The sequence below is a fragment of the Acanthaster planci genome, linkage group LG07 (genome assembly GCF_054643075.1).
Source record: "Acanthaster planci isolate LZ-2023a linkage group LG07, COTS_SCS, whole genome shotgun sequence".
In the NCBI taxonomy this organism is placed as follows: Eukaryota; Metazoa; Echinodermata; class Asteroidea; order Valvatida; family Acanthasteridae; genus Acanthaster; species Acanthaster planci.
In genome coordinates, this window is record NC_141783.1 from 20,914,554 (window position 1) to 20,928,255 (window position 13,702).

General features: G+C 40.1%; 2 protein-coding genes across 7 annotated transcripts in view; both read right to left on the minus strand.

Moving 5' to 3' along the window:
• The window catches only part of LOC110988822 (testis-expressed protein 2-like), a 42,854-nt gene that overhangs the window by 13,070 nt on the left and 16,082 nt on the right, over positions 1-13,702 (minus strand). For 4 of the 5 annotated variants that reach the window (XM_022252699.2, XM_022252701.2, XM_087139070.1 and 1 more), the window contains 3 exons: positions 5,355-5,390; positions 1,429-1,635; positions 21-692 (listed from right to left, as the gene is read on the minus strand). In XM_022252699.2, the coding sequence (XP_022108391.2) occupies positions 21-692; positions 1,429-1,635; positions 5,355-5,390 (915 nt within the window). The remainder of the gene's footprint in view (positions 1-20; positions 693-1,428; positions 1,636-5,354; positions 5,391-13,702) is intronic. The other variant, XM_022252700.2, reaches the window with a different exon arrangement.
• On the minus strand, positions 7,588-13,684 carry LOC110988823 (uncharacterized). Of its 2 annotated transcripts, none has more exons than XM_087139087.1 (4): positions 12,434-13,684; positions 12,014-12,165; positions 11,491-11,577; positions 7,588-9,520 (listed from the first exon to the last, which is right to left on the minus strand). In XM_087139087.1, the coding sequence occupies exons 3-4, from the start codon at positions 11,530-11,532 to the stop codon at positions 9,110-9,112; spliced, it is 453 nt and encodes a 150-aa protein (XP_086995213.1). In that variant the 5' UTR covers positions 11,533-11,577; positions 12,014-12,165; positions 12,434-13,684; the 3' UTR covers positions 7,588-9,109. The 2 variants fall into 2 exon arrangements, with proteins under 2 accessions (XP_086995213.1, XP_086995214.1); XM_087139088.1 differs by having other exon boundaries at positions 11,480-11,577.

Consider the following 13,702-nt stretch of genomic DNA (forward strand, 5'->3'; position numbering starts at 1 on the left):
GAACATTTTCATTTTTTTACCTTTAGCTTGCTGAGTTTTTTCTGCAGTTTTTTCTTGACCAAGTCAGCCCAGCTCTCCTCTCTCAGGAAATCCCAGAAGAATCTGCCGACAAGGGCATTGATCCAATCAACTGGCGGAGCTCCAAGGCTGTTAACCTCTGGCTTTGGCTGGCGCCTGGCCGGGCTGGCATAGGTCACATTCCCTGCCTTCACGTTCACCCCCTGCGAGACTACGGCTTCCTTGGGGTCTTTCTCCTTGGGCAGGACTTTGGCTATGAAACGGTAGAAGTCAATAGTACCCTTTCTGGCAGCAATATCATCCGGGTCAGCCCTGGCAGAATGCTGGCTCCCATCTTCCTTAGTCAGTTCCCCGCCAATCAGATACACGTCTTTGTTCAAGGTAGGGATCGGGCGCCGGCCTCGTTCCAGTTTGTCAAACTTGGCAGCAGTGTCGAACTTCCAATACCACTCCTCCTTGTCGCGACTTGTCCTTGTGAAGAGGAACAGGAAACGATCGTCACATTCCTCTTTCTTAATGTAGTCAAAGCCCATGGACTTGGCATCTGTGTCATCGTTGGTGTCAGGTGACTCCTTCCGTTCCTCGCAGACAATTTTTTTTGGAAGCTCAATACAGATAGGATATTTCTTGCTCCAAAGACGTTTTTTTACCAGTCCATCCGGAAGAAGGTAAACCTTCAACAAAAAAGGGTCAACAACATTGAAACAAAAATCACAAAAGGATGCTTAAATCTAGTACTGAAACAACTTTTGTTGTCAAAGGCAGCACTTGTATTGAACTCAATTCTGTTCAACTCTTATGTATTAACAAGAAAATTATGTATTCTTCCAGCATACTTAAATCCTTGATTCTGATTGGTTGTTCCATGGCAACATACTGAGCTACATATCTATATATATAGCAAAGTTTATATTGCACTTTGTATATTAACCAGATTACATGTTAACACACATAAATTTCCTTATTTGTTACACGGAGGTCATGTACACTCGTTTAAGAATTCTTTTTTCATTTCCGCGGTAGATGCATTAAAGGATAACAGAAATAGGAAATGTTTAGTTAACGTGAAGTATTTTGAAATAACTAATAATGGGATTACTAATAATGAACAATATTTTATTCTTTCTCTATTGATAGGTAAGTCAGTCAGAATACAACTCTGGCATCAGAGGGGTGTGTCTTTCCTCCTTCTAGCACCATGTATGAGTATATTTGAATATTCATGAAAGTCTTATTGAATATGCAACAAGATAACCAGGTCACATCATACTTCTATGAAGAAATTCAGATTTATATTTGTCATACGAGTTAAAAAGGAGACAAGACATTCTTGTCCTGGTGTATTAGCAACAAAATAAGAGTAAAAACAGCAAACAAAGTCTGTAATAAAATGATCCAACGGAACAGTACCTTGCTGCCTCGCATGTCATAATGCCTTTGGTGCACAAACTCCACCTTATGGATAGTTGGCTCATTAAACATTGCGCGGCGTGAAATATTGTGCTTAGGTCGGGACAGTCGCAAGGAATAACCATCCAAACGAACAAAAACAGACTGTGTCTGACTGGTGTGATAATTGTCAGGGTCATAGGTCATGGGTAGTTCATTCATCCAGCCCTGTAGAGAAACCAAAAATTAATGGTCAAAGGTTACATGTATTTCTTCTTCAATCTAATATTTATTGTAAAGAAGGATGTGATTATTTCAGAAAGACTGACCCATCTGTTCCCTTAAATAGCAGGATATGCCACACTGAACTTGTGTAAACATCTTTCCTGAAGAAAGAATTTGTTGTGCAGACACATTTTTTTCTGCTGATAAATGTATTTTACACACAAAACAAAGGAAAGGCACTTTAAAGGAAACAAATGTCCTCATTTTTTAATACAAAAATGAACTGATTTCAGCATCAGCCTTTCAGCTTTACAAATCCACATTTTATGGCAAATATGCTCATATCTCTCTGAACATACAAAACAAAGTTCTACGGCAATTAAAAGCTGAAGACACATGTGCCATGCAGCCTTTATAGGGAGATTTAAAAAAAAACACATCCCTCCAATCACAGCAGAGGCTGCAAATTTAGCCACACATACCGAGGTACGCAGACCCTGTGCCATGCCCTTACCATAGTCATACATGTACATTTAAGGCAGCATTTGAGTGATGCACAGGGAGGGATATTATGCCAGAAATATTCTTGTATTTTGACAGTTTCCAAGATGTTACATGTACTGTTATGTACACGCACGTGAATATACTATGCATAATGTAACAACATCTCATTTGCACTACATGTACATGTACATGTGGGTGAACATGTACATGTGGGTGAACATGTACATGTACATGTGGGTGAACATGTACATGTACATGTGGGTGAACATGTACATGTACATGTGGGTGAACATGTACATGTACATGTGGGTGAACATGTACATGTACATGTGGGTGAACATGTACATGTACATGTGGGTGAACATGTACATGTACATGTGGGTGAACATGTACATGTACATGTGGGTGAACATGTACATGTACATGCGGGTGAACATGTACATGTACATGCGGGTGAACATGTACATGTACATGTGGGTGAACATGTACATGTACATGTGGGTGAACATGTACATGTACATGTGGGTGAACATGTACATGTACATGTGGGTGAACATGTACATGTACATACGGGTGAACATGTACATGTACATGTGGGTGAACATGTACATGTACACATATACCAAAGATTGTGGTGCCACTGGTGCTCAGTGCAATTTTAAAGATCTCTTCCAAAAATCCATTTAAATTGGCTAGATTTTCAGACACATCTGATAAAAGTATACAAAGTCTAAACACTGCACACGAGGTAAATCTACATGTACATGTATGTACCATGCAATGCCACAATGCCATGTGGACACCTGACATTTATGGTGCTATTTTATTTTGACCAGATTTGATACAATTCCATCGGCTCACAGATCAACAATAGGGCACAAGATGGATCTCAATTATCATTTCCTGGGCACAGACTGCTATTACCTTCATATTGAGCCTACTCCGTTGGACAAGGTGCTTATTTCAAGGCTCCAACATACATGTTACTCTCAGTACAGTATACACTTAAACAGATACATAACTGTAGAAGCATTATTTTGGAGGGCAGTACCGTTTTCCTATTTCTGAGCTTCATTCAGGTACATGCACATGTTTGCACAACACCTGAATCACTCAAACTTTTTAGAAAATTAATGCCCGACTTAAAATGGCTTTTACAGTTGTCTAGCCTATCGTACTTATAAGTGTCAAGGGCATTGTGCCCATTTGTTTCAGCGCAAGCTTACATGTGCCATTGCTTTACTAAGTTTGAGAGGTTTGGGGTTCCAAGCAAATTATAATCGAAGGTAATACATATGGTTAAAACGGAAAATGCACAAATGGCAAAACACCAAATGTTTTCCTAATAATGCTGCAGAGTACTTCATTGGTATCATTGGTCATCAAATAATTCTGGCTAAATACCACTGCACTTGTACATGTACACTGTAGGTATACTCCATTTGAATTTGCTTGTACTTCTTTTTTCCACATGGAATGTTTACAAACACATACTAGTCTCTATGCCAGCAACTAGTCTGGAGACCGGATTGGTTTCACATACCTGTATATGCGATAATCTGAATACGGAGTGATTTAGCACAACCCATGTACAAACTTATTGGATTTTGTTGGCTTCCTTTCACGTCTGCTGTACCAATTTGACACACTTATGTCCATGTAAGGCTGTGGAGGGTAAGTTGCCTCAAGCCTCAAGTAATGAGTGTTTAGCATTTTAATTTTTGCTAAGATCAGCATTTTTACATTGCTAGCATTTTTATAACATCAGAAAAACACAACCAAACAAAATCAGTTTACTCAATCATGCTGCACATACACTCATAATAGGTTTCAATTTGATCACAACTTATCAAAACAATTTGTAGATAAATTCCTGATTTACTCTAAAAATTCTTAAAAAGTAATCCGTCCCGAGCTGAAGTGCACCCCCAATTGGTGTAACAAAAGACAGGTGGTTACGAGCGGGTTCGTGCACACGTTCTGCGTGTGCACGAAGACCATACATACTGGAGTAAATTAGTTAAGCGTACTCAGCGTGCTCCACATTAACACGTATAAACATGTACTTGCACGCCTCATGGCGTGCCTATTAGGTGAGTACCAAAAAAACCACGCCCTCTTTTGTTCCGCCCAGAGTGGATAGCAGATAACATATTTGATTTTTGATAGTTTAGATTTAATAGCTTTGACGAGAATAGAAATGATGAGAAAACAGATTTCTTCACTGACACATTTGTTAACATGGACAGGTTCCAGACAAAGCTACGAGTAGCATGATGGTTTTTCTGCAATAACTACAAGTTACAGTAAATTTCATCAAACTGAACGGAGTAAATTGTAAAAGCTGTTGCTTGGAAATATGTGTATTAAAAAACAATCCTCCTTCCAATTACCACTAGGAGGTAATTTTAAAACCATATTTCAATGAGCTTGCCAGGAGAAAAACCAGTGGTGATTTCATAGAGCAATTTAACAGACCAAATATCAATCAGTAAAGTTTCTGTGCAAGCAAACATAACCCCCTCATACCAATGCACTTGCTAATTGCTATTAATGCAAACATCCTAATGACCAGCTACATGTAACAGTAAGTAACAGTAAGTAACAGCAGCTTGTGCAAACAAATGAAACTGGATACGACAAGGGTCAGAGGACATTACTGGGTACCAGCAATTTGTGATATCGGTACTTCTGTTTTAGCAGGAAGAAGAAAATGACTGTTCAATTCTACAGAATAACACTGGGGAGGGCTTTTAAATCCTATTTGTTTGTAAGCCAGGTTAATAGATTTAAAACGAATTTATTTTCCAGGCTTATCTGATGCTGAAAGAGAAATTCTGTGGATGAATACCATTTTCTGGTAGAAGTATTGCCCGTAAAAGCTGGGAAAGAAAGTTTCAAGCTTAATCTCAGGAAGTGTCTCTTTTGGAAAGTTGAGTGTTTTTGTGACAAAAAAAATTAATGTAATAAATGCATGTAAGCACAATGCAATGCTTATGAACAATCAAAGGGTTTCAGATTGTTGTTAGCTGAATGACACACACAAAAGGCAAGAAAATAGTCAGGGCGAGATTTTCTTGTAGAGATAGGTCTACAAACACATGTACAGGTGGAATGCACTGCCTACAGACACACACTTACTAAATTTGGCAATATATAATTACACGTACTTATGAGTATGAGCAACAAGTCTACTTAAAAATACAAAGGGACATCACCTGAGATTTGGCCCAGTCATCTTCAGAGAATGGCGGCTGTGGGATGAAGAATGATGACATGTGGAGAAAAAAACAAAATGAGATGAGAGAATAACAACAAACGAAAGCATGAAATGTACATGTATGATGAAAATGGTTGCTTGGTTCATTTGGTAATTATTCTACCAAGCTATTTGTGATTTTTTAATATGACTAGTGCTCTGAAACTTACCTGAGTTCAGTGCTTATGAAAATTGCACCTTTTAAAATGCCTTCAGTTGCACAAGTCAGGCTAGGAGATTTCAATATTAGGGTGGACATTGGATTTTAACATATGTTGGAGGATGTTTCTTAAATTATATATATAACGGTTTTGCCCGTACCCAACGTATATTAATAAGCACTGTATGCTCAGTGCTTGTCCGAGAGCTTGCGAAAAAAACCTCACAAGCTTACTCGGGTGGGACTCGAACCCACGACCTCCTGCTTACTAATGCAGATGTCTTAACCACTCGACCACCGAGCTTGCCGGGGTCGGATGGCCGGTCCGAGTCAAATGAAGCAGCGGGTACCGCGAACTAGTTTTCAAGATGTATTTTTGCGTTGGGGAGATGTTAATTATATATATAACGGTTTTGCCCGTACCCAACGTATATTAATAAGCACTGTATGCTCAGTGCTTGTCCGAGAGCTTGCAAAAAAACCTCACAAGCTTACTCGGGTGGGACTCGAACCCACGACCTCCTGCTTACTAATGCAGATGTCTTAACCACTCGACCACCGAGCTTGCAAGAAATATCAATTTACTCAATTTGGCTGCCTGCATGTTATCGGCAGAATTGAGGCAGAGCTGCATCATCAAACACGAAGGAACCACGTTATCTCAACAAGCCTGCAAGTATTCATAGCATTGATATTTTATGCCACGGGCTCCGTGTTTGATTGTGTAGGTGAGGCACATGGATGCAGCATTGCAACCTGCTCATGAGTCATCTGAAAAGTAGCCACTGGTCTTGTGCCGTCTTCCAACGATATCATTCAGTTTCCAACGACCCTAGCAGCTGTGCGAGACATGCAACAAGTTTTCTTTGAGATGTCGGCGTCCCTCAACTAGTAGGTGTGGTATGGCACTGACATGGGTCTCCATGAATGCAAACTTGGGAACAATTAACCCATCTATGTAAACAGGAAGGGCAGACACACCATCAATGAGCAACTAATTTGCGATGACAATTTCAAGATTACCAATCGCGTAGCGAGATGACCCCGGCAGTACACACGACAGCAGCATTTTCCAAGCAAGCTGCATGGGTCAGCTGTTTCAGCGAGGAGAGCTACTGCACAGGGCGTTCTGCTGGGAGACTCTGGCTATGCACTCCAGCCATGGTTGATGACCCAATCCTCAATCCAGCTACCCAGACAGAGAGAGCTTATAACATGTAGGCCCTAGGCCTAATTTCGATGTGGCAAACAGGCTAGTTTGTTAGGAATTTCAAACCTTACATTCACATTAAACCCGATTGCGATACGACATATTCCCCTCTCCTCCGTACACGTTTTTTGGGGAAAAAGGATCAAATGTGACCTCCAAGTATTTTTCTAAATTCTTTTGCAGCCTAGTGTATTCAAAATCAATTTGAAACAAACTAACAGTGCACAATAAGTACTGATTTGCATGTATACATGAAGGAAAAGCTGTATCATGAACAGTGGCCCCCCTAGCGTCAAAATTTTCCACAGCGGGGCAAAATTTGGTCATCTCCCCCCTACACACACACACACCAACATTTTGTTTATGGTCACAGTGAGGTTTACGCCACTGTGTCACGTGTAAAACTTGACAAGTAATACAAGAAATGGCATATATTTTTCAGTTGAATTGTTCCTAAATTTTGTTTTAATTGCAGGGCCGAATGCAAACACTTGAGTGGTGATTGAGCAGGTCAACGGGCAGCTGAAAAACAAATTTTGTTGTCTACTGGGTCACGGCATGCAAATCGCGCCAAACAGGGCAGGTGACATCGTCGTCGCCTAATGTGTGCTATTCAACATCAGCAAGCTGTTGAGGGAGCCTCATCTTGACCCTGAGAATGACCAAGATGCTGAGGATGATGAAGACATAGATGATGATGATGGGAATGCTACTGGGGCTGCAGCAAGGGCAGGGACAATCCACAATTTTTTTAAATAAAGTTTTAAACGTTAGGGACTATGAACCTCCAGAACAGGTGCACATTAGCGGCTAGACCAAGATACGTTTCAAGTTCAAATTCATTAATATATTGAATTTCACAGCACTGGATCTTATATAATACACAGGAAGAGATTTAGCAATATGCTGACAACAAAATTTGTCTAACACAAAGAATTATATTATTGTAATGCTAGAAACTTACTCAGCTCAGTGACGTACATGTATTTAGAAGTAAAAGAACCCTTGAACATGCTTATTGAACATTTGAGATAATTTAATCTATTTAATTAACTTCATCTAGTTTAATACCGGTTATTTAATTTAGAGTTTAATGCAATCATTTCTTCATCTCATGAACAAAACCGTAATTTCTTTTACATCTTTCAAATAAAGATTTTTCATATTTCTCTTTGTTTACAGAATGAACAAAGTTTCCTCTTGTTAGATTCAAGAGTATGTCTTTTTGGCTTTTATATTACAACAAACACCCATAATCATGAGAAAAACGTAATAATATTTTAGAAAGAATACTCTGTGTTAGCTATTTTTGATTTTTGGATACTTTCTGCCGAAAAAGATACTCCTACGCATACGTCTCACATACTCAACATCACCTGAGAAAAAGTCATTGCATGGTCCCTTTAATACTTACAGTTGGTATATAGACGGTTTTAAAAAATTCTGATTTCTTTTCTGAACAAATTGGAAGGAATAATTTATAATACCCTGTAAGACATAACTTGGCTTTTTTGCATTTGCAGGCCTTCACATGGTCATAAAAGTGGTTTTACATGTATACAGCATGCTCCAGTTCAGACAGATTTGAAATATCATTGGCCCATTTTTTGTGCGCAATATCTCATTGGAAAGCTTATAACTAGTACAATGCTAGAAAAATCATCAAATCAATTTAAAAATCTATTTTGAAGGAGCCATACCCAAAAAGCAGGCAAACACCAGCTTTAACTATTGCAGCATTCAAAACCGCTGAAGCTGCCTAAACCTCCTTACTGCAAAGAATTCAACACTGTTGAAGTTGTAAGAGACTGCAAACATCCTACTTTTCCTCTTTTCAAATCTAAAGTTTTCCCCACAAGGACAACCTTCTCAATCTCAAATTAACAAATCCTCTTCAATCTCACCGCTTGGTGGTTGTGGCTTTTGCTTCTTCGAGGGGCCGTTGTCAAGGAAAGTTTTACTGTTGCTGTCGTTGCTGCTGTTATTGTTGCTTTTACTATTGCTGTTGTTGCTGTTACTGTTGCTGTCGTTGTTGCTGTTATTGTTGCTGTCGTTGTTGCTGTTATTGTTGCTGTCGTTGTTGCTCTTATTGTTGCTTTTACTATTGATGTTGCTGCTGTTATTGTTGCTTTTACTATTGATGTTGCTGCTGTTATTGTTGCTTTTACTATTGATGTTGCTGCTGTTATTGTTGCTTTTACTATTGATGTTGCTGCTGTTATTGTTGCTGTTACTGTTGCCATTCCTGCTGCTGCTATTGTTGCTTTTACTACTGATGCTGTTGCTGCTGCCGGTGTTGTTGCTTTTACTACTGATGCTGTAGCTGCTGCCAGTGTTGTTGCTTTTACCACTGATGCTGTTGCTGCTGCCGTTGTTGTTTTACTATTGATGCTGTTGCTGCTGCCGGTGTTATTGCTTTTACCACTGATGCTGTTGCTGCTGCCGTTGTTGTTGTTTTACTACTGATGCTGTTGCTGCTGCTGTTGCTTTTACTACTGATGCTGTTACTGCTGCAGTTGTCGTTGCTTTTACTACTGATGCTGTTGCTGCTGCTGTTGTCGTTGCTTTTACTATTGATGCTGTTGTTGTTGTTGCTTTTACTATTGATGCTGTTGTTGTTGTTGCTTTTACTATTGATGCTGTTGCTGCTGCTGCTGTTGTTGCTTTTACTATTGATGCTGTTGCTGCTGCTAGTGTTGCTTTTACTGTTGGGAATGAACTCAAGTGTGGCTTGTGATTCTTGTAATTCAGAATTCTGGAATAATAAAAACAAGCACATTAAAGGGGTTATGACCCTGAGATGACATTTGTGAAATATTTTATAAAAAGATCCAGGTAATGATTGGTCATTTAAAACATTATGTTAAATGTTTAAGATAAAAATTAGAAACAAGAATATTCTTGTGTACTTTCAAATCCATATTTTGCGTTAAGTATTTACAGTGCAAGTTTTTTCGAACTTGAATATTTACCTGTTTCCTTTGCGAGGACAAATATGAGTTTGACAGTCCACCCACACTATATAAGTTTCATGCACATTAACACTAGATTTATAGTAAAGATTGCAGTAACACCATGTATTTATCTCTTCTTTGAGTATGTGTGGTTCTGAGAAGAACCGGGGAATAACTCGACGTTTCGAACAGTGTACTCTGTCCGTCTTCAGGAGACTGCAGGATTCTAACTGGGAGTGGAGCTTATATGGTGTAGAGAGGGATCCAGATGTAGGGATTAGCTCGGTGAGGCGTTAAGGCGGGAACAGTGATGGCGGGAACAATGGATGCTGCACTGGCTCCTGATTGCCGGAGCGCTGGAGAGAGAGAAGCTTTTGTTGCAGCCTCCTCTCGATGGATTGTGTGGGATCCTTTTGGAGTTCACGGTAGGAGGCCGAGTTGAGGATGTCCGCCACCTTGCGGTCATACTCCGTCGTGTCCATGACTTCTGGAACACCTCAACGGGCTTCACAGCAGCATCCAATTCACCATGGCACAAGAACGTAATGGCAACATTTCGTTTCTTGATGTTGAAGTGACCAGAAAGGAGAACGGCAGCCTAGCACGCACTGTCTACCGCAAGCCCACCCACACGGACAGGTATCTCCACAATACGTCCTTCCACCACCCCAAGATAAAGTCACCGGTCAACCGGGCCCTGGTCTGCAGGGCATAGAACATCTGCGACAAAGAATTCCTCGGTCAAGAACTCCACCACAGCGCTGCAACGTAACGGATACAAGCCAAGCCAAGTCAAGACCCAAGATCCCAGATCCACCCCCGGCCAAAGGGTGTCCTATACCCAAAGCCAACTAGTTAGGGCCCCTAGTTCCATTACCCTCCCCTACTTAGGCAATACCTCCCACCACATCCAGCGGATTCTCCACAAGCACGGTATTCAAGTTTTTCACACAGCCCCACTACACTTGCATCACCTGCTCACTTCGCACAAGGACCGACAGGACCCCCAGCGCAGACCGGGGGTGTACAGAATTCCTTGCCAATGCGGCAAAGTGTACATCGGCGAGACGGGCAGGGACCTCCCTACCCGAATCAACGAGCACAAAGCCCATGGTAGGAAGGGAGAGCTGGAAAAGTCGTCAATAATTAAGCACTCCCACACTGAAGACCATCAAATCAACTGGAGCCAAGCTGAACTTATCACCAGCATCGAACGATGGTATTCCCACCGCATTAGAGAAGCCATGGAAATCATCAAGCACGACACAGTTCCCCAAGACATCGGCTTCAACATCAGCGATATCTGGCAGCGATACCCTAGGACTCCCTAGTTAGGTTCCCCCTCAGTTAGCCTATGGGTCTTCTCTACCCTTGGCACCCAGCTATTCACTCTCCCACTGCCAACTCCAACTGACACGCTCCGGTAAACACACACACAGGGCATGCAGCCCCAGGATCCAGTGCAGCATCTATTGTTCCCGCCATCACTGTTCCCGCCTTAACGCCTCACCGAGCTAATCCCTACATCTGGATCCCTCTCTACACCATATAAGCTCCACTCCCAGTTAGAATCCTGCAGTCTCCTGAAGACAGAGTACACTGTTTGAAACGTCGAGTTATTCCCCGGTTCTTCTCAGAACCACACATACTCAAAGAAGAGACAAATACATGGTGTTACTGCAATCTTTACTATAAATCTAGTTTCTTTCACCATGAAAACCTTTAAGTCTGATACATTAACACTAGTTACACAGCCTGACCTCCTGCTCACTTTCAGAAGGCAGATTCCAATTTTGCTTGGGAGACAGGGCATCTAGCACTTGTTCACAAGTGTCATCAAAAGGGACTGGTCCACCTCCTGAAAATATTTTGTACTTTAGTTTTTTGTTGTGTTTTTGACACAACAACAAAAGGCAAAAGAAAGAATGAAATAATAGCACATTTGACAAAATTTGCATTAAATTCTAGAGATATTTCTTCATAACAACAGTTTAACCAACTGCAGAACTACAAGTAAATTTTGAGCTGCGACATCCAAAATGCCCATGTACAATGTACTGTATGTCTCACTGGAAAGCACACCTTTTAGTCTTTTGCTTGCTTGGTTTCAATATTTGAGCCATAAATTGGTAAAAGCTTGGAATTAAACACACAGAGCATGCATGCTCATTGATAAGCATGCGATGAAATCAGAAGTTTATATTATAAATAAGATCTGGTACAAAAGTGTTTAGCAGTTAACAGCATAATTGGAGGTAAAGAAAACTGAAATATAATTGAAAGACTTTGCTTACGTGTAACGATTTTCTTTTGATTATAAATGTGCACTTGCACTTTTAGCTTGTTCCGTTTTTTGTGCACGTCTCTCCATACTGGTCTGAGGACCGCCTGCAACCCTCAGAGTTTCAGCCGCCTTCACCCAACATTTCTTCTTTCTCGCCTCAACCTTTCGAGAAATGAAAACATAATTTAGCTGCACACAATGAGAACCACGTACAGCATTGCAATTTTTCCATAAATCTTTGACACTTTCAATATATTTTAACCACTATTAGTCACAGTTTTCTGGAGAGAGCTGAAGATCACATAGGAGTCACTGAAGATTCCTACTTAAAAGCATCTTCTACCAGTGGGCCCAACTAGTTCAGAGACTGCCATAGGTTATCCCGGCCAACTGTCTAACCAATTAACCAGTAATGTAACAGTAAATTTACCTTTTGGCCAGCTTTTCCAAAAAGAATGTGTGAATGCTCCTTTACAAACCCAGCCAAAACACGCTTTTCTGTAGATGTGAAGTTTTTATTTCTTGGTTTTCCTCCACGTTCTTTTTCCTTTCCCTGAAATCAATCAGAAATAACCAAACTATTGCAGAGTTTTAGTTAAATATAGTACAGTGAATAATTTCAAACAGTGCAATCAGTCAATCAGCTAATTTCTTTTGTAGCTAAAGCAGAAAGTTACATCCCAGTGCAAAATGTTATGCCTAAAGAAGCTTTCAACTATTTTTATACTAATAGCTCTATAAAACATGTTTTAAAAAGTACACGGCTTTCCCCCCTTATAAATGCTGAATCATATAGTAATAATTGATAAAAAACCTCAAAAGAGTTGAAATCTTTTGGCAGTATCAACCACAGATTATTCATAGCCCTAATGCAAGAAGTATAGTATAGTACTGAAAAAAGTAAATTTTTTTTTAAAGCAATTCAAGAAATTAACCCTTGTCCCTTTCCCTGTGATGACTTGAATCAAAACGTGGACAAAGGGGGAGAACTACATGTCCAGAGGCCTACTTTAAAGTGAGGCCTATGCAAACCCAAAGAATTACACTGTATTTTTATAGCTCCAAGAACAGTTATGATTAAATTTAATATTGGTAGGATGCACTGAAGTACTTTAATACTTGACCAATTGACTGGGGATCAACACCAGTTCAGGAAACATGCTTGACAATGGCATGCTTTATGACATTTTTAGCCTGGGCCATCGTCCTAATTCATTCAACATGGTCAACAACAAAAACAAATTTCTTTTGTTATCTTATGGCATCAACTACATGTACATTGAACTTGGACAAATAAAGTCTATCTCCCACAGGTGGGTCTATAGAATTAACTTTAAGTGGGTATTGATATGAAACAATTACAATGTACACGTACCATGATCGCATTTTACGTGCAGCGGACAACACTCAGCAATTTGATGGGGCACCAAACACCATTAACTGTCAATATCACTCACCAATTCACACTGATTTACTGCAGTGCAAATCAGCCTCTAAAACCCCATTTCATATACTTAAAGGAGCGGGCACCCTTGCATAAATGTAATTATATGACAACAACATAAAACCCCTTATCTGTTATAAATTATCGAAAATTGTATGCAGTTTTACTCACCACTCGCACTGCAAAAACAAGATGGCTGACTTGGAAAAGTTTTGACTATTGCTCTCCATTATTAAGTCTTTATAATGCAGATCG

Coding starts and splice junctions, on each gene's coding strand:
- LOC110988823 (XM_087139087.1), bottom strand. CDS start 11,532: ATGCCCTGTCTCCCAAGCAAAATTGGAATCTGCCTTCTGAAA. Junction 9,521..11,490: donor TTGGAATCTGCCTTCTGAAA/GTGAGCAGGAGG, acceptor TTATTATTCCAG/AATTCTGAATTACAAGAATC.